Below are 27460 nucleotides of genomic sequence, written 5' to 3'. Positions count from 1 at the left end.
TGAGGAAGTTGGCATACATACAAGTCTAAAAACCAGGCAAAATGTTGGTAATATAGTGGTAAGGCTAGCTGTTTTCCAGAGACCAAGTAATAATGATTCATGGGAAACGCTACCATGTGACCACATTAAAGGCAAATGAAGATTGCCCTTGATGTGGTGACCATCACTGACGGATCTCTAATAGTAATAGACAACTTCTAGAGGCCACTTAAGACACTTGGCATTGAAGACCAGTCTAGACACTATTGCAGTACCCTGTGTTCTAGACTGATGGTAAGCTCTCCTGGGCTCTTTCTTGTGTCTTATCACAGTAGGGAGCAAAGCCAGATTTTGACTTTGGGTTTTCTTTCTGGTAGTTCCTCAAACTAGAAGGGTTATACATAGAAATCAAGGGTGGGGGCATGGGAAGAGATGGGACATGATGGAGGATGATGGGACGAGATGATGGGACGGGGTGATGGGATGGGGTGATAGGGTGGGGTGATGGGATAGGGTGGGATGAAGGATGGGATGGGATGATGGAATAGCATAATTGGATTGAAGGGTAGAATGGGCAGGTAATGGGATGAAATAAAGGTTGAGATGGAGTGAATAAGAGTTGGCCTGTCTGCAAGGCCTATGTCCTTTATCAAGTCACTTTGAGATTTTCTAAGTTGCTGGCAGCAGCCAAGATCAAACTATGATTAATTAAATATTCTCTGTGTTTGGTTTAACATTTCTGCCTGTCAGATTCTTATTCATCTTTCAAGATTTATTTTAAATATCAACACCCAATGGGAATTCCTGATTTCATCCCTACCTTCGAAATGGAAATCTCTTATACTTTTTTTTGCTTTGTGGGTTTGTTTGGTTGGGGTTTTGTTTTGATTTTGGGGGTTTTTTGGCGGGGGGGTGGGCAGTGTCTTGCTATATAGTTTTGGCTGGCTTGTTACTTGCTACATATCTCAGGATGGCTCTTAAGATAATCAGTAATAGTTGATTATCTGTCCAGTACATTTTAGTAGGGACAATATTTGAGGGCCAGCAAGATAGCTCAGTGAGTAAGAACACTTACTGTATAAACCTAAAGACCTGAGTTCAATCCCCAGTACCCATGTAAGAGTGGTAGGAGAGATGTAACTCAGAAAATTGTCATCTGACCTCTACACATATACTGAGGCACATGCTCTCCCTCCTGCCCTCCCTCCCTCACAGCCCAAATAATAAATAAAATTAGATTGTAGGGAAATGGAATCTCAACTTCCTAATCGTCAGGATTCCCTGACCTCTCTCTCTTACACATAGTAGCGCTCAATGCATATTTGCTCAATTTAATTGATTTCTCCTTGAATCTTTACAAAATCCCCTGGGAGTCAGAATGATCCTTCTGCAAACAGAGGTCTAAGACTGAATAAACAAATGAACTAACCACTCAACCTGTACAACCATTCTCCGAATGGTGGCTGTCTCCCCTGTGTGAAAGTGTCTGGTAAGGGAAACAAACATTAATGTTAGACCATGAGAGTATGTGTCCTAACTGAAAACAAAATGCTAACTCACTACTATTTCAAAGAATATGGAGAAACAGGAGTCAGATGATTGTGTTCACTATCTCTCGGAGAGCCCGGCACCTCTAACTGCTGTGGGATTAACCACTGGGCAGGCTGCCTTTAAAAATGCCCACCCTTCTTCTTAATTGTATATCATCTTGACCTCTGATTTCACCTTCTGTTCTGTTTGTTACAATTTCAGTGATAATTCATGACATTTAAAGAGTAGGTGAGATGATGAAATCATGAAAACCAGTAGACCCTCATAAAATATTTTCTTTTGCAGGACATAAGTAGAAAGCCCCCCCAATGACAGCCCCCAATAGTTATGATGGGTACATAGGATACTTATCTACTGTTAACACATAATTAACCTTCGAAAATGGGAGAAGCAACAGGTAGGTTTCCTCCTATACTTTCGGGCCCCTGTGGAAATAGTAGGACAGTGGTCTGGTCAGCCTGCTGTCATACCCAAATCTTGGTGTGTGCACATGTGTGAGTGTGTCCATGTGTAAGGATTTTATTAGGAGAAGAGCTAAGCCCAAATCTTCCCAGTTGCCTTTGTTAACTGAAGGAAAGACAAAGCCCTAAGGAAATAATTAAGCCTGTCAGACACCTCAGTTGATGAAGAAGAATGTGACAAGCTAAATGTAAAAGAGAAACTCCAAGTGCTAAGAAGCCAGGTCCCATGAGAGCCTTTGGTGCCTGGTGCCTGGCCTCCTGGTGTATCCAACCCCCGTGTTTACATAAGCCCCATTCCTCAAGAGTCCAGTGGCAGGACAAACAAACCTGCATCTCTTCTCTGAGACAGCAGCAAAATGTTTCTGATTCTGCATGCTTTCCTTCAGACCCAGGTCATATTTCTGCCAGTTCTCCTCACCTTCAGAAAAGTCACCTCAGTAACGGGCAGGTGAAATGCAGACCTGGGCAATGAAGTCATCCGTGGCTTTGATCAGGACAAGATTCTCAAACCCGTGCTGACCTCCTGCTTCTACCAGCCCCACTCAGATTTCCACGTCAAACAGCTCCAGCTCCCTGACAGGGAAAAGCTTGGCTGCTGCAAAGGCTGTCAAAGAACTACCTGAGGGAAGGGAGAGGAGTCAAGGCAAGGGTAGGACCAGCACCCACCCTGATAGCAGGTTGTCCTCTGGAATTTGAGGTGAATCCTCCTTGGGATTCTGTTTTCTGCTGCTTCCCTGTAACTTGAGCCATCATCTGCCCTGTAATTCCTCTGAATCCTGAGACTGTTTTCTACTGTTTCTGTGTCTCTGTCGCCATGTCTCCATGTCTCTCTGCACCCCCACCCCTATCTTTCTCTCTCCCTATCCCTGCCACCTCTCTCTCTTCCTGTGCCTGTGTGTATGTGCACCCAGCACCTTTTATGTGTATTTTTGGGATTGAACTTAGGTTCAGTCACTTTACCTACTAAGCTATTGTCCAAACTCACTCATGTACTCCTCTCTCCCTCCCTCCTCCACTCTTCTCTTTCATTCTGTCTGTCTTTCTTCCTTCCTTCCTTCCTTTCATCCTTCCTTCCTTCCTTCCTTCCTTTCTGTCTTTTTGTCTGTCTGTCTGTCTTTCTGTCTTTCCCTTCCTTCCTTCCTTCCTTCCTTCCTTCCTTCCTTCCTTCCTTCCTTCCTTCCTTCCTCCCTCCCTCCCTCTCTGTTAACACACTCTTATAAAAGAAAGATGTTCCTCAACCTGTCTTGCCCTGCTGCTGCTAAGCTTCTTCACTAAATGCATTTGCTGTCTGTCTTTCCAAAACTCTCTTGAGCTTTTCAGCTCCTTTTAACTGGGTCTCCCAAGTCTGCACTGGGACCACACTGGACTCCAGTGAGGTTGACACTAAGTCTCTTTCCATCTGCACCCCCTGTGATCTCTGAGCAACACTTGATGTGGCCCTTCAGTCCTCCTGAACCGTCCCTGAATCCACTGGCTCTTGTGATGCTCATCTGCTTCCTTCCCGCTCTCCTAGTCTTTCCTCTGCCGACTCCTCTTCTGCTCTCTACATAAATAGAGACTGTTAATGAGGTCTCTTAGTAATCTCTGTTAGGAGTTGAATGGGAGAAGAGGATCCATGGATGTAGCCTTTCCACCGGGCAAGCCCCAGGTCCTGACCCCCACTGTGCACCCACACATTTCATGTTGTGGCAGCCTCTTTATTAGCAAGCCTTTTGTTACTCTCCTCCTCCAAGCCATTTATCATACTGACTTCAGCTACCCCATTACCCTGCTCAGAACCCCACCAGCAGCCTCAGTTCCTGAGGTAAGCTCTGAGTTACTCAACTGGCGTCGCCACTATCAGTGCTGATAATCTTCTTGTCCAGCTCCTACACATCCTTGGCATGCCCTGGTGCTTCCTGCCCATGAATGGACAGCATCTCCTGACTCTGTTCCTCTCCGCATTCAGTGTCTAGTGTAAGGAGAGTTTTCTGTGATTGACAGCTTTCCATGGCCGCCACCATGGTCCCTGCCTAGAGAGATTACCTTTTATGAATTCATTATGGACTTCCTGCAGTGGGGCATACGGTTTTCTCTGGATTCTGCAAATTTCCATCATCCCTTAGATCTTAGGGTGCTGAAGATGCTCAGGAGACCTGCTCTGTCCTCGGGGATGCCCCCATACTCTGCCCTGTCGTTTATCAATAGTTCCTCAGACTTTTCAAGTAATGCACCTGCTTTTAGGACCCTGACTGAGGTGCCCACACCTGTAGTGTGGCATATTTTGTGTGCCTGGCCCTTGAAGGATCCCCAGTTGTTAGTTAACTGGCCCTTTGGGAAGGTTTAGCCATTAGAACTGCTTGACCCTATGACCTCCAGTGTCGGTTGCTTCTTGGATTTCTGGAAAGCCAACACAGGCTGAGCAAGAAGAGAAGGGTCCAGGTAGCAGAAGAGTAGGGTCAGAGAGCCAGGTTAAAGAAGGTGCTTGGTGCAGAAGAAAGATTGAGTAGGACTAGAGAGGAGAAGGCAGTTGAACCAGATGACCCTGAGCTGATCAAGAGAAGAAGTTAGGAGACAGTTGGGGGAACCCATGAAGAACCTACAAAATAGCAAAAAGAGACACACATTCACAGTCTACATTGTATAATCTTATTCTCTGAATAATATAATGGGCCTCTTCTCCCATTTGCAATTGAAACTACCAAGTCTCAGAGTGTTGCTTTGCTTGAAATGGTAGAGCTGCTGTGTCACATGTGGCAGTTGTTGGATCTGCTATTTCTCTACAACATGGGAGTCTCAGTGTACATATGGGGACCCCAGGGGCAAAGGTGTACACTTTTGTGTATGATTTTTTCACTGGGAATACCTATCACATGCCTCTCTCCATGGGATACTCGAAGGACCATGTTCACTGTCTTGCAAACAAGAGGGAAAACTGCCCATGAAGAATGGAGAGGAGTCTGCAATGTAGGCCCTCAACATGTACCAATCAGAGTAGAGCTACTGCTTTTCTCTCTGCTTTCTGCTTCTGGCTGGAAATCCTGTTTCTGAAAAAGAGTCTTCAGGAAGTGTGAGCACCCTGAAATGTAGAGAAAAAGCAAGGGTTACCCTGGGCAAATATGAGCAAGCTCAGTGTATCGACAGCGTTGACTTTTATCTCTGTGACAAAATAGTTGAGAACAATAACTGTGACCAAGCCTTCCGTTCAAGTCCTTCTGGTTCCACTGCTTTTACCCGCTCCTGCTTCCTGTGTCAAAGCAGGAAGATGTGACAGAAGGGCAAACTGAGAGGCTTCTCCCTTTGTGGCAGCCAGGAAGCAAAGAAAGGAGGCATGGAGAGAGGCAGTGAGGAAAGAAGGAAGAGGAAGAAGGGACTGAGGGCAGGATTTCCTTCCAGGACGTGTCCCCAATGACCTGCTTCTTCCAGCTTGGTTCAACCTCTACGTTTCTGTCATCTCCCCATGACATCATCGATTTATGGATTATATAACATAATATAATAATATTTAGAGATTATGAGTGGATGATTCTTCACAAGGTTTGGGTTCTCATGATCAAGTTACCTCTGGATTCTGCTTCAGGACCAGGCCTCCGACACCTGAGCCTTTGGGAGATCCTGCATATGCAAATGCTAATACCGCCTTAGAGGAAAGAGAATTGGTTGGTTGTATAAGTGGATTCGGGTCTTGACAGCCAACAGCAGGTGAAGTTATTTTTAAGACACCCTAAGTGTTGGAAAAGAGAGAAAGCTTTGAAGTACATGAAAAGGATTTTTGTATGGTGTTTCTTTTTAAAAGGGATGCTGGGTCTTTTTCTTTCCTTTTGCCTGCTTGTCAAGTACAGAACAAGAGGAAATTAACTTATCACGCACTTGGCATTTAGGAAGGGCTGTGTGATACTTTGTGGTTGATTCAAGCAAAGCAGGGGAGATTTGAGTGGGACATAAGAAAGAACTTGTTAACAGCTGTGAAATTAAAACATAAATTAACTGCAGAGATAGGCCACGAGGGTGCTTTAACTAGACTTTCAAAAAGTAACTGTACATTTGTCCGCTCTTGGTACATTTTCAAAACTCAGTAGAGTGTTTACTTCTTTCTCCCAGTGCACAGTAGATATTTTGCAACAGTAGCAGAGATATTTATATATTTGTTCCTTGAAGGGACCTTATAAGCCATCCCCGTGTCTGTATTTCTGTGCCTGCAGTCAAGGCAGTTAAGGAGAATGTGTCTGACTGTCAAAGTTTCTTCTAGCCCTGGGACCCCAGACTTCCTTCTACAGGTTACTGTGGCAGGTGACATATATTCCATTCATAGTGACAAGCAGATAGTGGACAATGTCACAGTACCTACATATCATATGAAAGTTCTATGAAGAACTTGTGGGCATCATTGCTGGGGTTTATCCCCTTCTCCCCCCAGGCATACTTCAGGCCAAATAGCAGCCCTGAGAAAGCAAAATCTGAGGAAATCCTGCTTCTGTTTTGAGCTCGGGGGATGAAAAAGATGGAAATCAAAGTCACTGCTAATAAAGAAAAGCAGCCAAAATGATAATGAACACCGTAAGTCCAGGGGAAGGAAAAAGATAAGCAGACCAACCCAGTGATAAGAGAGAAAAACGATCAATGCAGAGGAAGGTCAATGTTATCCTAAGATTACTCTAACAATTAATAAGTGGCATGGGAGAAAGTGTGAGACAACCCCAGGCAGGCATCTGGAAATGCACTGACGCTGAAACACTGTGTGGGAAGAGAAAAAGACACCCCGTATCCAAGCAGCGTCTGAGGGTGGGGGTGAGGGCTGTGTTTCTTCCTGCAGATTCTCTGTGTGTTCTGTTGGCAAAGCATAGAGGACATTGGCCTCCCTCCAACCCAGCACCTGTTCTGAACTCTTCCCAGGGTCCTCCAAGGATAGCACATCCATGGGGGCTGGCTCGCCAAACTCCTTTGAGATGTCTGAGGAATGCAGAGTCAAGGATCCCCCTCTTCACAATTGAGCATCACAAACCTGGTCTGGAGCTGTTTTCTAGTTTACAGTTTTTCACCTCATACTTACCGTCCTGGAGATTTCCCTTAAGAAGATGACGTGATTATGTCTCTACCAATTGTAGGTTACGTCATCTCTTATCTTTTCCCCTGGGCTTTCATTCTCCTCTGTCCTGTTAGATGCCTTTTTGAGTTAGGAGTGCCGGTGTCTTACAGAACTTTCAGAGAAAAGTCTCTGTTCCTATTGTGATCCAAATGTGATTTGTCATTGACTCATCCCACTCCAAACTCAAGCAGAAGTTTGATCCCTAAAATACTGCATTAATGGTATTGAGTGAAAACTTCACTGACAATAATGTTGAGGGGTGGGGTTTTAGAAAATAATTATATTATATTAGATCAGATTATGAGGGTAGAGCCCCCTAGCATAAAGTTCACAAGGTGCTTCGTAAGGACAGGGTATGACCAGAAGTCATGCATTCTTTGTCCTGTGGTAGACCCTTACCAGATCATATGCTATTGTTCTGTTTACATTTCCAACCTCTAGTGTGTGAGCTATATAAATAAATCTGTTTTCCTTATAGACGGCATTGCTATAGAGATCCATTACATTAATGAAAAACAGACTAATACAGTTCCATATTCGGGCTAACTTGTCCTACCTCTAAAGATAGTGATATTAGGAGAGCAAAGAATATGTTTCTTTATACTTCACTTGATATTTCTAGGCTTACTTCCACAGTTTCAAATATTTGTACAGCATGGCCTACCATTGCTTGTCATTGTCTAATATGGGCATTATTGCCACACTGAACAATGTTGCCACTATTACCATTTCAAAGTTGAAGAATGACGACTGAGAGAAGGAACCACGTTTCCTCACAGGCCCTTGGCAGATCTAGACCACTGGTCTCAGGGTCTGTGCTTATGGCAGCATTGGGATGGCTGGATGAGACCTGGGTGAGGGTAAGGTGAGACTAGGAAGGGGGTGGAGCCTTCTCTATGAGTCTGGGATGGGGAGGAGCCTAAACACAGACCTGACAGGAAACCTGGCAGGTAGCATAAGACTTCCCACATTCTGTGCAGTCATGGAGTTCTAAACGCAGCAGACTCAGTGGAGACGTGAGGCATTGAAGGAAGGATGCTAACACACTGATGGATATAGCCATCTTAATCAAGGTTCTACAGGAAACAGAGGCAACAAAATGAGCATGTGTCTATGCATGTATGTATACACATGCCTATGTACACATGCACACATGGGTATGCGTGCATGCCTGCATACACAAACACAGATATAATTTAAAGAATTCACTCACGTCATTCTGCAGCCTGAGAACTCCCAAGATCTGCACTTGGGAAGCTAGAGACCCAGGGAAGTTGATGTCTGGTTCCAGCTGAGTCTGAAGGCCTGAGAACTAGGAAAGCTGTAATATAACTTTCATCCCAAAAGCTGATGTCTTAGTCCAAATCCAGCTGTCAGAAAAGACCAATGTTACAGTAATGTTCAGGCAGGAGGAAGTCCCTCCCGATCAACCACTGTGTTCTTCAGCTCAGGCCTTCACTTGAGGCCCACACACACTATGGAAGGCAATCTCCTTTGCCAAGTCCACTGTTTGAAACATTATCATCTCAGAGATAGACCCAGAACAGCGCCAGTCTCATGGCTCAACCAAGCTGACACGTAAAGCCAGGTATGAGTGCCCATGCCACTGTAGAGCTCAGAGAGAAGGATGACACAGTAAGACGTGGAATTATGGCTAGAGAGATGAGAACTTGAAGACTAAGGTATGGCATAGTTGATTCAAGGCTCCAGAATACAAGACTATCAAGAACAACCACACAGCTGTGTCGGTCGTCACGGAGTGTCCACTGGAAAGTCCCTATGGTGGAAGCAGGGCTTCAAAATGAGTGCAAGAGAAAAGCCTTCAGTGAGAGCGAGGAGCCTGGACACTAGACTCACGGGAAAGGCTGGAGATGAGGGAACAGGGGTAAGTGAAGAAAAAGGTAGTGTACAGGGAGAAACTGTCAAAACCCCCCATCATCTCTCTTCTGTTTTTTCTTCCTCCTGTCAAATAGAAAACTGATGTTCACTTTAGAAACACTAGAACATACCCGACTTAGAACAACATAAGTTTATATCTATTATATATAATGGAATATATTATATTTAAATATATATTAATATATAAAGTATATGAAAATTATTTATATTATATAATATATAAATATAATTTATAATATATATTTATATATAATGTATATTATATAATATATAAATATGATTTATAATATATATTTTATATATAATGTATATTATATAATATATAAATATGATTTATAATATATATTTTATATATAATGTATATTATATATATAAAAGCAAGGTAAGGCATCTCCTTTTAGTGTGCCCATACTTCCGTCCCTTGAATCCTGAAGAGCACGATTCCAAAATAACCATTTGGTTGTCTTTGTAACATTGAGCAGCACATAGATGAGGTTATAAGAAGACATCCTGCCTTTTAAAGAGGGGACATCTAGGTCAAAGAACAGTAAAGAGTGGCTTTGTCATTACCCAGGGACAGAATCTGGAAGACATGGTTGAGCAGATGGTCCATGAGAGGTTGGAAGAGGAAACAGTGACCGTTAGGAGCCAATCCTAGAAGCCGGGTACCAGATGAGCTCGGAAAACCTGCCTCAGAGCAAATGTGTGGAAAAACGCTTTGAAGCTGTGAACTGACCACAGTATGAGCTGTAACTAAAGAAAATGCAGGGATACTGTGATGAAACTTCAGCTCGTAGGCTCAGAAAATAATCGCCATAAGATATTCTCTGCGATGGTAGATGGCTTTATGAAAGTGCATTTGGTTCTGTGAACTATATTTCAAGGAATCAATGACAACTTGTTATGTGTACAGAAAAGGTTAACAAGGAAGGTGATGCTCCTGTTTACGAGTAAGCAGCTCATTGTGTGTGCGGCCTCGGGTTAAATGCAATAGACTTATGTTAATACTTATGTATTAAATAGAAGCTGTTATTGTGATGTTTTAGGAACCAAAGGTTGTATCATTTACATGTCTTGCTTAAGCCCAACATCTAGGAAGAAGCAGATCTATGACTTGATCCTAGATCTTTCTCATCCCAAAGTTCATATTCTTTCTGCAGTATTAACCCACCAGAGTAATAAGAGATTTGGAGATGGGGTAGTTGAACTACTGAAGAAGGCAGAGGAAATGTTTACCTTTAAAAGGAATTAAGAAGATAAATGTAAATGAGGTAGTTGGATGTAAGTGTTGAAGTCATTGTCAACTGGGGAGAAGGTTTAGTTAAGGTCCCAGAGAAGACAACCACGGTGGCAAATACGAACGGAGTCTGAACAGCTGCCCTTATCAACTACTTTGTAAGTTAGTCCCCTGCATCCTTCCTTTCAGCTCTGGGAATGAGGGTCAGCAGTGTGACCACTCCCATTTCACAGCTACAGAGCAAGGAGCCAGAGCTGGGCGGAGATATGGCCAAGCACGGAATCCTTGCAGCTAGTCAACTGCAGTGCCTCGTTGAAATCTAGGTCTGTCCCACCCTAGGGCCAATGTTCCTACCCATTTTCCTTCACTGAATTCCTGTGGGTAGATTTCCAATCAACATAAGGTGACATTTCCAAACAGTGGGAACCTTCCCAAAAGGAAGTAGATGCCTTTTCAGGGAGTGAATTACCGATCACTGACAATCTTGACTGGCGGAGATGTTGGGTTCCAAGCTTGCTCTTTATGGTTGTTAGGCTTTGGTTGTTGTTGATGATGATGATGATGATGGTGGTGGTGGTGATGATGATGATGATGTTTTAATCTGAAATTCTACTTTATTCTATGACCATCACCCTCAACAGAAATACAAGTGTGTCTGTAAATTATTAGTCGAGGAAGTGGAGGGAGGTATTGGTGGTGGGTCTTGTGGGTTGTTATTAGTTTTGTCTATTGAAGTCCAACAGGAAGATAAATACCAAGTGTAGTTTGCCCAAGATACTGTGTAGCTCTCACTCACTGTGGAACGTGTATGGATGTAAGATTCTGTACAGGTTCACTGTTGTAAATGAGTGACAGCTATAATTCTATGCATATAATGAAGGAAAGCAAGAGATCTTTGCATTTGAAGAGGAAACAAAGTCTTAAAAATTTTGGAATCATTACTACTTTAGCATCCTAACCTTATTATGGTGAAAGGTAAGAAGATTGACCAGGACACTTTCTGGAAGCAGGTTCAGAACAATCCTAGTCTTAGGGATAATGATAAAGACAGAGGAAGAAGGGGGGAGGAGGTAAATTCCTGAAATACGTTTCTCTTCCTTTCCCTGTTTTGACCACCCCTTTATCCATAGTTCTTAAGCAAATGAAGTGATGGAGAATAAGGTCTTGGTATGTTTTTCTGCATCTCAAAGTCTACAGCTGAGCCTTTAACTTCTAGTCGTAGTCCTTTGCTGAGGAATGAGATATGGTGAGAAAGCTTCCTCCTTCTTGGTTCTGCTGGTAGAAAGTTTCCTACGTTAACCAAATAATTATTTCTGGCTACACAGAGACTGTTTACCTTTTATAGCAACTCATGACACTTCTGAACTCAGATACAGCCAGCAGAGTGATCGCCAGAAGGTTACGGTCCAAAACGGAGCAATGGCTTCCATGCAGAGGTTGTCACCAGATGGTCTGAAAAGGATCTTTGTCTGTTAAGGTTACATTAACCTTAGCTCACCACTGCTCCTGCACACTTTCCACATCTCTGTATCTTGTTGCCATGCCGGTTCACATTCATCTTTGCTGTATCACTTTTAAATCCAGCTCTTGGTCCTTAGGGGTATTACATAATAAATTAAAGACTTGATCAAAGGAGTTTTATGTGCAATGCATCTGAACTAACTGGTCCTGACTTCCTGCAGAGAGAATGAGTAGCTGGGCAGACTACATTATAGGTTCTCATTAACGAGGGTGGGAGTGCCTGTCTCTCACATGCCAGTCACTGTGCTGGCCCTGGGTGATGCCAAGCATGGGTCCTTAGTTCTTCAAAGAGTTTCTGTACAAATGTCATAGTGAGGTACACGTTATGACATGAATGAGCCATGGGGGTTTGAGCAGCTCAGACTGCTGAAGGGAAGAGAAGGTTTCTCTGATCCAAGTCTTAAAGGATCCCCAGGGTGTCCCCAGGGATTAGGAACTCAAGATGTGAGCTACTGGTTCTATAGACCCGGGGAGGTCAGGACTCTGGAATGAGGTGCAAACAGGGCAGACCCTCCATGTGAAGGGGTTTGGACTTTATCCTGCAGGCCGTAGGAAGCCTTTAAATGGTTTTAGGATAAAAATAGTGGAGTGTAACACATTTCTAAAACGATCACTGCTGGTGCTGTAAGGAATGGGTTGGCGGTAAGGTACGTAATAGAGAGACATCATGGGGGAAGATATTACAACAATCCAGATGAAAGATGAAAACGAAGGCAGACCATGGAGATGAGAAAAACAAATGTAGACACCCACTGGGAAGGTGTCCTCAGGAGCTTGGTCATGAGGAATGGGTACTGACTGCAGTGGAGAAAGGACTGAAGGCTGTTCCCTGTTCTACCTGGAGTGGACACTGTGTCGCCAAGGTTGGGTGGAAGAGAATGACCACAGGGGCTGAGTGTGAGAAACCTGAGAGTCTTCAGGAGGGAGGTTTTCTAGGGGAATAGCAGCCTGGGTCTGGTGTTCAGTTAGGAGAAACTGAAGTTCAGCTGTTGTATTGATATGAATATGGTTTGTTATATTTAGAAGGCTAAGGGGATCCTACAAGCCCAGCAACCTCGTAGCTTGAACCACAACTCGTCATTTTTCAAGCCCTTCTGGCACCTTCTGTGTTCTGTAGGGCTTGAGCTCTTTCTGGGTCCTCTTCCTATAGTGCTTTTGCCCAGCAATCTCTGGGACTGCATTGAACATGTCATCTAGGTCTCTGCATGCCTGTGACATCGCTTGTCCATCTTTCCTAAGACAGCAGACTCCACCACACTCTGTCCCTTATTCTGCTGGATTTCACACCATAGCATGTTTTACTTGTGCTCCAACATCCACACGTAAGCCCTCTGAGCTCAGGAGTTCCCAGTGTCCCCTGTTGGAATGGCACCTGGCTACTTATGCTTTCAGACTCATGTGGTGAACATGTAGAAACCTGGTTTATGTAGAGGGGTTGGGAAATAGAGTCGCTATCACCAGGAGACCTGTAATAATGCAAATGTCTTTTGATTTCCCAACACGATCATGATTGTTAATTTTCCAGTTAACTTCTTTGGGAATAAATGTGATTAGGTCGCAGAAAACTTGTATACATTTCTCTGGGTTTAATATAGATTTATTGCTCAGGCAAAGATGGGAACATTATTTTCCCTTTCCAACAGACAAGTTACCAAAATAGGTTTGCCACCTCAGCAGGAAGTCAATAATAATGTGGTCTCCACACCCTACCAAACCTGGAAGTCAGTCACAAGGGCAGCCATGTTTGTTGAGCCTTGGAAAGTGCCTCCTACATAGTGGCTTTTTGATCCCACAGGAAAAGGACTTCCTCTGACAGCTTGGCATTAGTGAGCTCTGTCTTCTGACTCTCTGTGACCAGAGGTTTCCTGTTGACATGGGAATGCCACATTCAGTGTGTTTTTTCTCTTGCTCTCTCTCTCCAGGATCTTCTACGTCTCTCATGACTCCCAAGACTTGAAAATCTTCAGCTATATTGCTCGAGATGGTGCCAGCAATATCTTCAGATGCAATGTCTTTAAATCCAAGAAGAAGGTAAAGGGGCTGTTGTCCGGCCTCTGCTCTTTTTCTCTTATGGGCCCAGCACATATCTGTCATTGACTTGTCCCCCTGTTGAAGGCGGAGGTGGATGTTTTAATAGCAGACCTGGCCGCACTGGGTTAGCCATCTGTCATTACTCCTATATGATGAAACCCTCTTTGATTTTAGAGTCGTCTGAACTTTGTACTTAGTCCACTGATTGATTGTCTTTTGAGAGAGGACCAGATAGACAGGACCAGCAATGATGCTGACCTTAGCTTGCAGTAGGAAAGAAGCATTAACTAAAGTGATCCTTCACCCCAGTCTTACATGTAAATCAGTGAGTCATCTGTATTAGTAAGTCATGACCTGGGGACACCAGCTTAAGTTAGGGCATGATGTTAGTTGTCATGAGAAATTACTTTAATATGACAACCTTGACACTGAGTAAATGTAATTTTTATACTTCTGTAGAGGTGTCCCTTTTCTCTGCCATTTCTCTATGAACCTGACACACAAAACTAGGGTTTTGTGTGCCTCTCTAGGGAGTAGAAAATCTAGAATTTAGCCCACCCTCTTATGGTAGTCCAGAATGGTGGTAAACTGATTGCTACCCCACTAAGTCTCAGTTTCTTTGAAGACATATTGAGGATAGACAAAATTAGCATTTTCTTTAAATATGTCTTGTTAGCATATAGTAATTATATAATTATGCATAATAATGAGATTTATCATGACATTTCCATACATGGGCATAGTGTATTTCTGTCATCTTCATTCCAGGCATCCTGTCTTGTTCCCTTCCTGCTTTCTCTGATGCTCTAAAACCAGCATTTCCTAAAAATAAATGCATTTTTTAACATTTATCATCTAAAATTTTTCATGTTAAAATTACTGTATTTAAGTTCCTGAGAGGCCCCAAAGTTAAAGAAACCCCTTAAGTTCTTTATTCTAGCATTTCAGAAACTGATTTGGGTACAGAACCAGTTTCTTTTTCCATACAGTATACGTTAGTATCCTGGGAACTATTGTCCTTCAGAAGAAGCTTTGGAGAGCGATGCTGCTGTTTCTAAGGCCATACAGGTCTCCTCTTCTAGAGAGAAGCCATTAAGTCTGGCTTCCTGTGAGACTTGCAGTCCTCTTCCTGCGCATCCCATTCTATGCCTTAAACCTTCTGTCATAGATTTGTAGTTACTTCGTCATTATCAAATGGGAATAATACCTAACAAGGTCAAAGTTTACATATGCAAAGTCTCCTGACATATGATGGGAATGCTATCACAATATACCCATCTTAGATAGAAAATGTTATAAGCTGAAAATGTATTTAATATATCTAATATAGCATAGTATAACTTGTGTGTGGACGATGGGCCATTCCCAGGAGCTGTCATTGGCTGCCACTACCCAGTGTCAGAAGCATTTCCTACTGTCCACTGTTAGTCCAGGAAAAGATCAAATTTTGAAGTACAATGGATAGATAGATAGATAGATAGATAGATAGATAGATAGATAGATGATAGATTAGATAGATACACTATTATATAGTCAAAAATTACCAAATCAAACCATCACAATTATTACAATATAGGTATCTTGTCATGCAAAGAATTAGACATTGCTAATTAGCCACACCCTCTGAGGAAATTTATGGCCTAGCCCACTCTGTTTTCAGGCCTTTCATTTATGTATTTATTTATTGTTTTCTTTCTTGCTTGCTTGGTTATACTGAAGATGGAGTTTGGGACTTTTACAAAGGGTCTATCATTGAGCTACATTTCCAGCTCTCAGGCCCCTTTCAAATACGTCCTTGAATGGGCTAGAAAGTGCTAGAACTGCAAGGTACAGCAGTAGGAAATAAGAAGTAACCTCTTTGATGAAGAGGCGGACCCGTTGCCAGACTTAACTTTTACATAACCATACAGATGAAAGGGAAGAAATGTAAGGGGGCCATAGTCATCTGTATGAGAGGGCTGGTGGGGACTGAAGCAGGAAGAAGGAGAGAAAGTCAGCCCTAGTCACTGGAGATGTACACACGCAGGGCCTAGGAAGATGTAAGGCTCTGAAAAGGAGAGGAAGGGAATTCAAGGTGTCCCTGAGGATGTAACTTGAACTGTCTACAGTGTTGTCTGGCCTGCCACCCAAGAGTGAAATCCCCTTCTCGTTGAGTTCTTACCTGTACAGTAATGACAGATTTGAGTTATGAGTAACACGTAGTCATTTACCAAGTGCACCCACTGTTTAATCTCATTAATCTGTATAATGTGTGCATAAGGAAGGTTGAAACAAAACTTCGTGTCTTCATTTCATATGTTAGTAAATGGATACTCACCCTATGTGACGTGCGAGGCTCTCCTAGAAGGGCAGGGGCTTGAACCAGAGAAACATGCAGAACAAAAGAATTTTGAACAAGAAACACGGATAAAGGAGACCCTGGGCTCTGTTTGCCTTGCTGTGGGATCTACTCTGGTGGCACTGGCAGACTGGGTGACCTGCTACCAAGCCAGAGTGAGAATGTGGCTCTTGGAATTAGGCACCAAATCAAGTTCCTGCTGCCCCCAAGACAAGTCCTCTGCCTCCCTTCACTGCTGGCTTCCCCCCCCACCACACACCTCATAGCTCTGCCCTGTGTCTCATTCTCTGGCTCTTCTGTTTTCTGAAGTCTTTTCGCCCTTACCTGCTGAGTCTGTAGCTCTTTGTGGGGTTGGTTCTCAGGCCCTATGCTGGCCTGTAGCCATGCAGCTAAAAGAATTATTGCCAGGCTGCCTGGACTGTGACTGTGTTGCTTCTGAACTCTAGACGGGAGGACCAGATTTCAAGCCAGGAAAGGGCAAAGAATTGTTCAACCAAGGAAACCCAATTCGGGAGGGGTGGGGAGTATGTCTGGGAGGCTTTGCACACCATCCTGGTTGGCCTCCCAATAAGTGTTTAACTTTCTTACAAAGCACTTCTGGTTTCAGAGATAATAGCTTGGGAAGGAGTTTTAATTGGCAAATCATAGGTAGACAAGAGATGGGGGGAAAGGGCCGAGGAAACGTGTATTTCAAGGATGTTTGTGAACCAATAGAGTCCTGTCAGATAACTGTTGATGGGAAGTCAGTAGACCCAGGAGGCAAGGAGGAAGGAAGGGAGAGAGCGAGCGAGCGAGAGAGAGAGAATAGGAATGAATTATATAAGACTGTAACCTTGGTCCCTCCCCAAGGCCAGTCTGTAGTGTTGTTTACTGTAATCACTGCTTAGATATAAAAAACTTTATTCTCTGAGTGCCCAAAATCAGTGTGACGTAGATCCTCTGACCTGGACCTCCCATAGTGTCTCATATGCTTAATAGTGCTTTGCCCCCACTTGATTGGCAGAAGTAAGGACCCAGGATGGTAAGTTACGCCTGGTCACATGCTCAATGGATATGCCACTGAGATAAGAACTAAGTAGGCTTCCTGCTTCCCAGTTCAGGGCTGTGACCACTCCTCGTGTGGCATGAAGCATGAAACTCCAGGAGCCTCTCTGGGCTGGATTTTCTCCAGCCATCAGATAAGGTGTGTTGGGAACGCTGGTTGTTGTGTGTGCTGTGAATTGGTGGTGATGATCTCTAAGGAGCAAATTCTGCATGCGGATTGGGGTGAAGCGGTCCTAGCGCCCTTCCCACTGGTGCTAGGACAGAGTGAGAACTCTTGATGAAGACGTCCTAATAACCTGGTGTTTCCTGTGCTTCCCCCCTTGTGGGATATGATGATACTGTCATTTGCAGGGCTCTTCTCATCTTGAGCAGTCTCTTGCCTGCTCTCCCTACCTGTCCTGAAGCGTGGATGTCACCCTCCTGTCATTTCTTCGCAGCCCCAGGAGGATGCATTCCATGCACATGGCTGTCCTAGCACATCACCACGGGAGCTATTAGTGGTTAGCAGGAGCTGCAGGGAGCTCCACAAACCAACCAACGGCAAAAGCCGCTCCTTGAAATCATTTTTTTTCTTCTGCAGTCACAGTTCAGTTGGCTTGGGTAAGAAGTCAGTTCATCTTGTCATGCTTTTATCAACAAACTGGGGTCCACGGCTGTAAAACTGAACTGTCGTTTAGCGTTTACAGTAGATTTGGAAGGATGGTGACAGTCCTATGCTAAAGGGTGACACGTGTCTGGTGACACTTGGAAAGGTGAGTTACATCGTCCATTGTTCCCCAGATGCTTACTGACAGTACTGAGATGACAGCTTAGTCTTGGAAACTCTATGATGTATTATCTCCTGTCACTGTTGAAAGTCAGACCCACTCTAAAAGTAAACTTTGTATACTAGGCAATAATTTATTGTCTGGGGCAGCCCCTCTATCAGAGTATATAAACAAGCCATCGGTAATGTGGTAGACAAAAAATCCTGACCCAATTATCATTTCGAACCCTTAGCACCTTACATGCAGAGGTCCACGTATAAATATACGCATTCTCCAGTTTATTAATCTTTTGATAACTGTAAGCTAAAGGTACCTTCATTTTATTTAGCATATATGGAGTGGTGTTTATGTTCATGCAGAGGCCAGGGGTCGACTTTGGTGTCATTCCTCAGAGGCCATCCAGTTTGTTTTCTGAAACAGAGTCTCTTCATTATCCTGGAACTTAGGCTAGGCTGGCTGACCAGCAAGCCCTGGGGAAATGCCTGTCACGATCTCCCCAGTGCTGAAATTAAATATGAACTTGGGCCACCATGCCTCATGCGCTCCCTCTCCCTCCCTCCCCTCCCTCTCCCTCTCCCTCCCCTCTCCCTCTCCCTCTCCCTCTCCCTCTCCCTCTCCCTCCCTCCCCTCTCCCTCTCCCTCTCCCTCCCTCTCCCTCCCTCCCTCCCTCCCTCTCCCCCTGCCGTGTGTGTGTGTGTGTGTGTGAGTGTGTGTGTGTGTGTGTGTGTGTGTGTGTTATATAGTCTGAGAATCAAACTCAGGCCTCAAGCCTATGTGGCAAACTCTTTCCCAGCTATCTCCTTGACTCCTTCCTGAGGTAGCTTTAAGCAACGCATTAAAGAAACATGGGTATTCAGTTCTATTTTTGTTAAGATTCTGAGGTAGTTTGAGTGCCACATCAAGGCATTGTATTTTATCGCTGTGGCAGATGAGATTTATAAAATTCATTCCATGACTGACTTCATGGAAGTCAATTCACTGGAACTCAGAAGTCCTTAGACCAATCCCCAGTGCCCAGAAGATGAAGACGTGGGTGTACACAAAGCAGAGAGGAAAGATGGCGGCCCATAGCCAAGCTTCTTGACAGAGCGCACTCTTGCTCATTTCCTTTTTCTCCTTGTGGGCAGCTTCATCTTCTCTCCATCCCCTGTGCACCTTGCACTTTGTGCTTTTGTTCTGTGCTTTCCTTAAGCATCTGGTGGCTCTTTAATCATCTCCACAAACTGTAAACAGAGCTTCTTCCAGGCAGTGAAATTCGCAAAGGCACCGGCAGTTATCGCATCAACTTTAGGATCTGACTAATCAAACCATGCTTTACATGTGTGCACAGCACAGCAGAGATTCCCAGGTGTACACAGCCAGCCAGTAGCAGGCTCGCTTAGACCGAGAGGGTGAAATGATCTTATAAATGGTTTTTCTGTGGACCAATCAAGTGTAGGAATCAACACTTGACTTCTGTCTTCCTAAAGCTTATACCAGTAGACTATACCAGGCTTTGTATACTTTTCAGCAGATCGCATGGGTCACAGAGAATAGTGTCTTCATACACATTGCAGCACATCAGCAAATATTGACACCTGCCACGTTGGCGCCCACATTAGGCAGAATGAGGAGAATGGCTATTCGTTGCATCTTAACTTGGTTTGTGTACTAGGACGAGAGGTGTGCTAGGCTGGGAGAGGGCTTCTATCAGGAGCATAGAGAGCTGATTTAAAGGAATACGGTGTGGTGGGAGCAGGTGCATATTGTTTTGACTTTGCTCCCTTGGCAGGCCTGTTTTCACCAAATTGCCTGTAATTGGCCCTTCCAATGAGTGTCAGTGCTCTCCCTGTGCTGCTGAGAGCCACTCTGAGGCTAGGTATTCCTTTCCAGCTCGGAAAACATCAAAGCCGCCAGACCCAAGCTAATCTCTATAACCACGAGGCCACACATGCTTTGAGCTGCTAAGAGAAAGTGTCTGCTGGGCAAGAAGATCTGGTCCATGTGCCACCCAGCACTTTCAGGGGATTATGTAAAACTAAGCTGGATTTGTACAAAAATCATGCAGCATAATGATGGGTTTTTTTTTTTTCCCTCTCAAACTAGTAAATCCCAGAAAGTGGCCAGATCTCTGGAAGCTGGTAAAGACTGTCTTCCTAATAGTCCACTTGCTGACTCCACCGTGTGCATGAATGAATCTTTAAGCTTCCGCTCTGATTTCCAAAGGTCATGAGATCTGGGTGGCTGCTTCCATGGTGACCCAGGAGACCTAAAGTATTCATGGCGGCCTCTGAAAGAGGTCGTTTCAAAGCTTCTCTTTAGCCAACCTCTCCCTCTTAGGTTCAGACATGGCCCACTATTAAGTCCCAGCATGTATGGCCCCCGCATTTCAGGGCAGCACACAGAACCAGTTTTCTTGCCTAGGATCACCAAGTGGGGTTAGCCTATAGAAAGGAACCCACAGGACTGTGTGTAGAGAATGGCTGTGAGAGAATCAGTCTGCTAGGTGCACAGCCCCTGCTGGCTGGCTTCCAGCAATTGCTCTACTACCTAGACCCTCTTAGGAAGTCCTCTAAAAAGACTTTTCAGTAGTGGCAGAGGAGAGTCTTAAAGGTCAAGGGGCATCTAGGCTCAACATAGCCCTTGATGAGTGATATTGGGAGCTACCTAGCTGCTTGTTTTTCTTTGTTCGTTTTTGTTTTGTTTTATGGCTTTTGGCAAGAAATATTCACCAAAAGGGTTTTTTTTTTTTTTTTTTTTTTTTTTGACCATCTCTTAAGGATGCGGCCTTTTCCTGGGCTGTTTAACCCATGCTGTAAGATGAGATATATGCGGTTTGAGAGTGTTTGGAGGTTTCAGCTCCATGACAGAATGCTTGCCTAACATGCATGCGGCCCTGTGTTTGAGTTCCAACATGGCAGAAAAGGAACAGATCTTGGGTCTTCTGAAAGAGTGAGAAAGAGCTCTTAGTCACCGAGCCACCTCTTCATCCCTCTCCTCATTTTTAATGAAGTCAAGGAAAGTCATCCTGCTTCATCAGACTTTCCTTCTGAGCATGGGTTACACTGTAAATAGGCCATGGGCAAATGGATGTTAGTACTGACAGCTGTGGGGGGCTCCTCAGAGCACTAGTTCTCCTTCACCTTACACGTGACTAAATAGGAAAGATCAGTAGGAGGTGGAACTCTGTTTCCGAGCTGCAGAGTGGCGAATGGGAAAGACTACGTAGCCATAGAGGTATCTACTCATTCTGCAGCCGACAGGCTACCTCAATAACACTGGGCTTCCCATCAAATATGCCGCCATGTCCTTTTACTGGGAGTGGAAACATAGCCTCTTTAAAAAGAGTAAGAGAAACTGAAACGAAGTCATTTGACACCAACTGTGCACATCTACAAGTTGTAGTCACCCACTTCTTCCTGCATAGAAGTGGTTTGGCTAGCTCACAACTGAGGCGCATTTGCCCTTAGGGGTTTTCCTCGTATGCTATGGGAAGAGACAGTGGCTACTGCCCTTTTGGCCCTAGGATATATATATAGAAAAAGAGATTCTCTGAAATTCTTCACAATTCTGTTACTGATTTAAAAAACAAAAAAAAACAAAAAAAAACAAAAAAACCAGCCTATTGAGATCTACCTTTTTTCCTGACTTAATTAACCTTTGATGCAATGAGTTTTATAATCAGAATACATTTCTATTTTTATTGCATTATTTATTTGTGTGTGGGGGTCGCCCATACTCACCATGATATACATGTGAAAGTCAGCAGAAAACTTGCAGGAATTGGTTCTCAAGGACAGTGAGTCCTTAAGATCAAACTCAGGTCCTCTCCACCGAGCTGAGACAAGGTCTGAATATGCAACTGAGGGTGGCTTTGAACTCCTAATCCTCCTGCCTCTGCCTCTCAGCCACCGGGATTATAGTAATATGGCACTACATCTGCCAAAAATAAAGCATTTTTTGAGCACTGCTGCATGTGGGAGGCACTAGCTTATAAACCCCTGGCGTACCAATTCTCCAGGCAGTGCATGAGATGCAGTGAGAGACACAGACTATTAATTCACACCCTCAGTAGCCTAGAGAAACTTAAGAGTTGAAAAACTCTGATAAGGGGAGGCTAGAAGGACATCAGAGGCTGAGGGGACAACTTGCTGCTTCCAACATGGGGGAAGGTTCACCCAGTATGGTCTTCATTTTCAGGGGACTCCAATAGAGCTGAGTCCATTGTTGATTCTAGAAAATGCCCTCCAGTGTAAAAGTCCTGTTTGTATTAAGCATTAAAACCAGTGGGCATCCTTACAGCCATTTTGGCCTTCTAAACAGCTGGACCTGCACATGCACCCGCACCTCTGTTCTTGCTGAAGGTGGCAAAATGGAGGGTGAGCCAGAATCCAGAGGCTTCCTGTGCTCGGTTCTGAGCATCGTCCTTTATCAGCTGCGGATGCATGAGAGATAAAAGTCCTCTATAAAGGCTTTTTCCATCCGCCCCAGCCTCTGATATAAATCCAAAAATAAGTTTATAAATCCTGCCCTTACTCCTGTCCAATCCTGTAGTCCGAGGACATGCTTGTAGACCTTTAAAAATTTAATATCTTAAAAGCTAGTTATTGGAGATGCCCGTGATTTATAGAGGTGGTGGACGTTGTACCGGGTCTTTCTTGGGAAAATTTGAGAGTTTATAGCAACACACCCGGGAGTGAACTTTGTTTCCTGTGTGCCTGCATCTTAAAGAGAGAAACTGAGTTTTTTTTACTGTGGGAACTATGGGAAACACTGACCAAGTCTTTGAAAATATTTACTCGGAATGAGATTTCTGGGTTGATTTCTATAAGAAAGTCACAAGATTAAACCCTTAGTCCTTACATGTTACTTAGTCTTACCCGTGTTTATTTCAAGAACTTAAAGCATTTAGCTCTTCTGCCTCATGTAAGGATGTGTAGGAGAGGAAAGTCTGCAAACATTAATTGGGGAAGGAGAGTGGAATCTTCCATGCAAGGGACATTGGCAGGCACAAGAAATCCGACACATGCAGTGACTTGGTAAATGAGCTTTGCTGTGAAAGATTGAGAAGCCATAGGCAGCCTGTTATTCTTTACAGAAAAGAGATAGGGACGGAAAACCAGAGGATGGGCAAGGGGTCAGCACTGAGGCTGGTGTGCATCTTCTTTTCAACTGAGGGTGAGCTTCCTAGCCCATCCTTCCAACCAGGAAGCATCTTTACATCAGAAGTGATGTAAATGCACTCAGGAGCCCTCAGCAGCTGGAGTTGCTGGCACTCGAACTACACAAAAGTAAGGCAGTAGGCGTTCTAGTATAGGGGGGAAGGGGTCTGTGACCTCCCCCCACCTTAATTGAGGAACTAGGACACTTTATGGTTTCTAAGGCAGAGGCAGTCAGCTTTCCTTAAAGGTGTAGCTCCTGGCAAAGTTGCCCACACTCCAATGGATGGCCCCACAGAAGTATATGGACAGCACAAATAATAGTTGATGGGTTATTAAAAGAGAGGAGGGGGGCATAAAGTTCAGAGAGGTAGGCAGATGGGGTAGACTGGAGAAGAGGTAGAGTAGTTAAGGTGAATACAATCAAAATATATTGTATGAAAGTCTCAAATCATTTATTATTATTACTATTATTATTATTATTATTATTAAAAAGAGAGATGTAGAAAGATGGCATGTTTATCATTGGTTTAGGTACCATGCCATCCAAAGTACAGGTTCTCCTGTTTCAGGGATAGGAAGGAGTTCACGAATATAGTTGGGAGATACAGACAAATATCAACATCCTGAGATGCGTAAGTGAATCAAAGGGTAACCCCAGCAGGAACCCTAGGTCTACCAAAGCACTGGAAATTAGTGCGATATCAGCTGCCTGGTTCTGTTAAACCCTACCTTCCTGGTAACATCACATGGGTGGGGGTGGGTCTTGAACACGATCAGCAGACTGTATGATGTCAATACGTAGTAGTCACACCCTAATCTGATCATTCAGAACACGGCTAGTGCTCAGTTTAAGCAGAAGGTGAAGTCTAGTGAAGGAGTCCACAGTCGACGATGGAGAGATGTTTGGCTTTCCTCACTTTGGGCTCTGAGATATTTTACACAGTTTTTCATTTTTCAATACTTGAAAGCAGGCGAGAGGTAATTAACCATCAAATTATACAAACTGATTAAACCAGTGGAAAACCTTTGAGACCTTACCCAGGGACCTCTCCTCCCCTTCCCCCATCCTGTGCCTGCTGGGTCTGGGAAGGTTTCTCTGCCCTCCCTCCCTCTCCTTATTAAGTGGTAGAATCCTAGAAGACTAGGAGCCCTCCTGAAGGAAGAGGTTAAGTAGCAGAATAAAAGCCAGGAAGGAGCTGCACCAAATCCCAGATCGTCTTTGCTCACACCAGGGCCCCGGAGCTTCACTCCTAATTTCTTTGAGCAGCTTTATAGTTTCAACTCCTAACTCTAATCCATTTGAGTTACTGTCCACATGTGTTGTACGCTGGGAGTCTTATTCCTGCTTCCCCATGTGACTGTTTGCTTATCCTAATATGATTGATTGAAGAGACGCTCCCCATTGTGCGTAGTTGGTGGACAGACCTGGGGATACAGTGTCTTAGAGAAAGGTCGGGAGAGACATGCCTCTGCTCTCTGCTGGCTGCCATGGGTGGGTGTGGCTGTCAGTCTTCGGGTGGTTCTGCAGTAGCCTTTGCCTTTCTAGCCTCATAGAGTGCTATCTATGGAAGCTCCTAGGAAGCCTTATATTTGAAGTAAAAGGATGGCCGAGACCTCCTACTTTGATGGGCTCACTGGACATTTGAGAGTGGCTGATGACAGGTTCTGAAGGATCAGAACTACTTTTACACTGGAAGGGACAAATGAGGCCACGTCAGGTTGTTCTAAGTCCAGAATTGGAACATTTGCCTCTGGCACCTGTCTTCAGGTAAAGATTGCTTCAGAACTGGGGTGACTGACGTAGGTGCTATTTCTAGAGTACCTGTGCATCTGAGAAGTCTTGGATATTTCTGCCTCTTTGCTTCTCTGGCTGCCTAGGTTTCTGACCACCTCACGCATCCTCAGTCGCACTGACCTGTTGTGTCCTTGTGGAATCTCTCCATCCTTCACTCTTTCCTTCTTCCTTCCCAGAGCCAAGCTATGAGAATCGTACGGACAGTGGGACAGGCCTTCGAGGTCTGCCACAAGCTGAGCCTGCAGCACACACAGCAGAATGCAGATGGCCAGGAAGATGGAGAGAGCGAGAGGAACAGCGATGGCTCAGGAGACCCAGGTAGGCACCATGGCTGCACAAGGAGAGGACCCGGGATAGAAGATAGAAGGATGGACCGTCCCCAGAGAGCCAGCCTATTAAGTTACCTAAAAACTGATTCTAATCATTTCACCTTTCCATCATGTGTGTCTCTTCCTTTTGTTCTCTTTCTGTCTATTTTAGCTTTGTGACAAGTTCTTACTGTGTAGCACAGACTGACCTTAGATGTGAACTCCTGTTGCCTCGGCTTCCTGTCTGAGAGCCGGTGTTAATGTGTTCCAATAACAACAGTCAGAAATAACATCTACTATGACTTCTTCTACAGAGAAAGATGTCCGCTGACACTTCAACAAAGAAAAAGTATTTAAGAATAGATTACATGTTCTGCTTGAAAAGTGGAAGGCCATAGCATAGTATTGAATGGAAAACCCAAACACCACAAACATGATTTCTGTGTTTTACATGGCAAAGATTTCTAACAGCAAAGGGGACATCGAGGTCACCTTGAGTGCTCACATGCCACACTATTGGAAAAGCCTGTGGAGTAGAGTGAAAACAGTACCCAAGGGAGAAGACGAAGGTCAGGCTATTTGCTTTACAGATGAGACATCCTGTCTGTCAGATGAATTAAGCATTCATACCAAAAAGTCAGAAAATGGAGGGGCCAGAGGCAGGAGAATCATGAGTTCGAGGCCAACCTTTTCATGTAGACCTTGTCTCAAAAACAAAAAAAGTTAGAAAAATCACAAAAATAAATCCTACACTTAAATAGCAATATTGCCATGTGGTCGGACAGACAGACTCTTGGTTTGCACTGCAGCTACCAAACTATGTGTAGTATCATCTAGTGATAGGGAAGTTCTACTCAGCCTTAACCTAAATGTCTGCTTCTGAAAAATACCCCACAGCGTGTGCCACTGTAATTGCATGAGCTGATCTAGTTTAAAAGGCCAAGTCTGGTGCTTGGTACATAGAAAGCACCAGGCATATACATGTTGCCTCTTATCGTTTGAGCACAAACGTGTGAACAATTTAAAAACAAGGGTAGAAGTCTTTTTAGAAAAAGCAAATAATAGAGGACTGGCTTTCTCTGTTTAGCTATTCGTGTATGTGTGAGCAGGGGAAGCTGTACTGATGTACAGTAACTGAGCAGCTCAAAACGAGAGGTCAGAGCCAGACCCAGGCACATGTGTGATTTATTCTCTCCCCAGAATCCCTGGGGAGAATAATGTGGAAATAACCTATGAAACTTTCATATGTACATGCCTTTTGACTCTTAAATTATCTTCATAGTGTCTCTAAGAATGGATTCTAAAGATAGAACTAGACATGTGAAGTGGTGAGCATTCTGTATGCTTATATAAGTGAAATATATAACCAAAGGGTTATAAAAAGCAGTTTTTTGCAGAGTCTCACTGTGTAGCCCTGGCTATCCTAGAACTTGCTTTATAGATCAGGCTGGCCTCAGATTTACAAAGATCCACCTGCCTCTGCCTCTCTGCCTCTCTGCCTCTCTGCCTCTCTGCCTCTCTGCCTCTCTCTCTGCCCCTGCCCCTGCCCCTGCCTCTGCCCCTGCCCCTGCCTCTGCCTCTGCCCCCCTGCCTTTTTTCCCCTGCCCTCATGATTAGAGATATGCATCACTGTGCTTGGCTATGAAATCACTCTTTAAAAGGAGACTATTGCCCTGTGGTTAAAAAGAATGAACCTGTTAATGCGAATTGATATAAAGCCATCTTAAGATATTTTGTTTGTTTGTTTAAAAATCGAGTTCTAGAACTCTGGCTATACTTGCTACCAATTACATTTTATTAAAAGTACATAGGAATAATCATCTGCATATATGTGAGTAGACATGTATGTTTCGTCTATGTGCACATACAAGTTTACTATTCATAGACTATTTACAGCACTATACACAAGAAAGTGGGAACATGGATCATTCTGTAAAAGGGAGCCAGCCGGGTGACTGAGGTTGCTGGAAGATTTGCTCCCTACTGCACTTACAACTTTCCTACCCTGGACATATATTAGTCATAAATTAGGAAAACCTGGCATTTCGTTTAGTGCTCTGTTTCTGTGTGACCCAGGGAGCCACCTTGCTTCTTCCTTGTCTCACTCATTTGTACCAACTAAGGGTGTCCTCTGGCTAACGTGAGCGTCCTAGTGATCTTGGTTAATAAAAATGATCACTAGACAGAGTCCTGTGTGCTCCTGCATGTGCTGGACCACTCATGGCTTGGGATGGGCTGTGACACTAATGTAGATTTAAATTTAAGACCTTTCCACCTCTGTGCTCTGAGGCTTGGAGTCACAGGCAGCCTTTGGCAAACACTT

General features: G+C 44.1%; 1 protein-coding gene across 2 annotated transcripts in view; it reads left to right on the top strand.

Moving 5' to 3' along the window:
• The window catches only part of LOC116911004 (carboxyl-terminal PDZ ligand of neuronal nitric oxide synthase protein-like), a 286728-nt gene that overhangs the window by 223734 nt on the left and 35534 nt on the right, over positions 1-27460 (top strand). For both annotated transcript variants that reach the window (XM_032914731.1, XM_032914730.1), the window contains exons 5-6: positions 13636-13744; positions 25006-25147. In XM_032914731.1, coding sequence (XP_032770622.1) covers positions 13636-13744; positions 25006-25147 — 251 coding nt within the window. The remainder of the gene's footprint in view (positions 1-13635; positions 13745-25005; positions 25148-27460) is intronic.

Source organism: Rattus rattus, chromosome 10 (genome assembly GCF_011064425.1).
Source record: "Rattus rattus isolate New Zealand chromosome 10, Rrattus_CSIRO_v1, whole genome shotgun sequence".
Classification (NCBI taxonomy): domain Eukaryota; kingdom Metazoa; phylum Chordata; class Mammalia; order Rodentia; family Muridae; genus Rattus; species Rattus rattus.
Note: the sequence above shows the minus strand (reverse complement) of the source record. Positions and strands in the feature narration are given on the sequence as shown.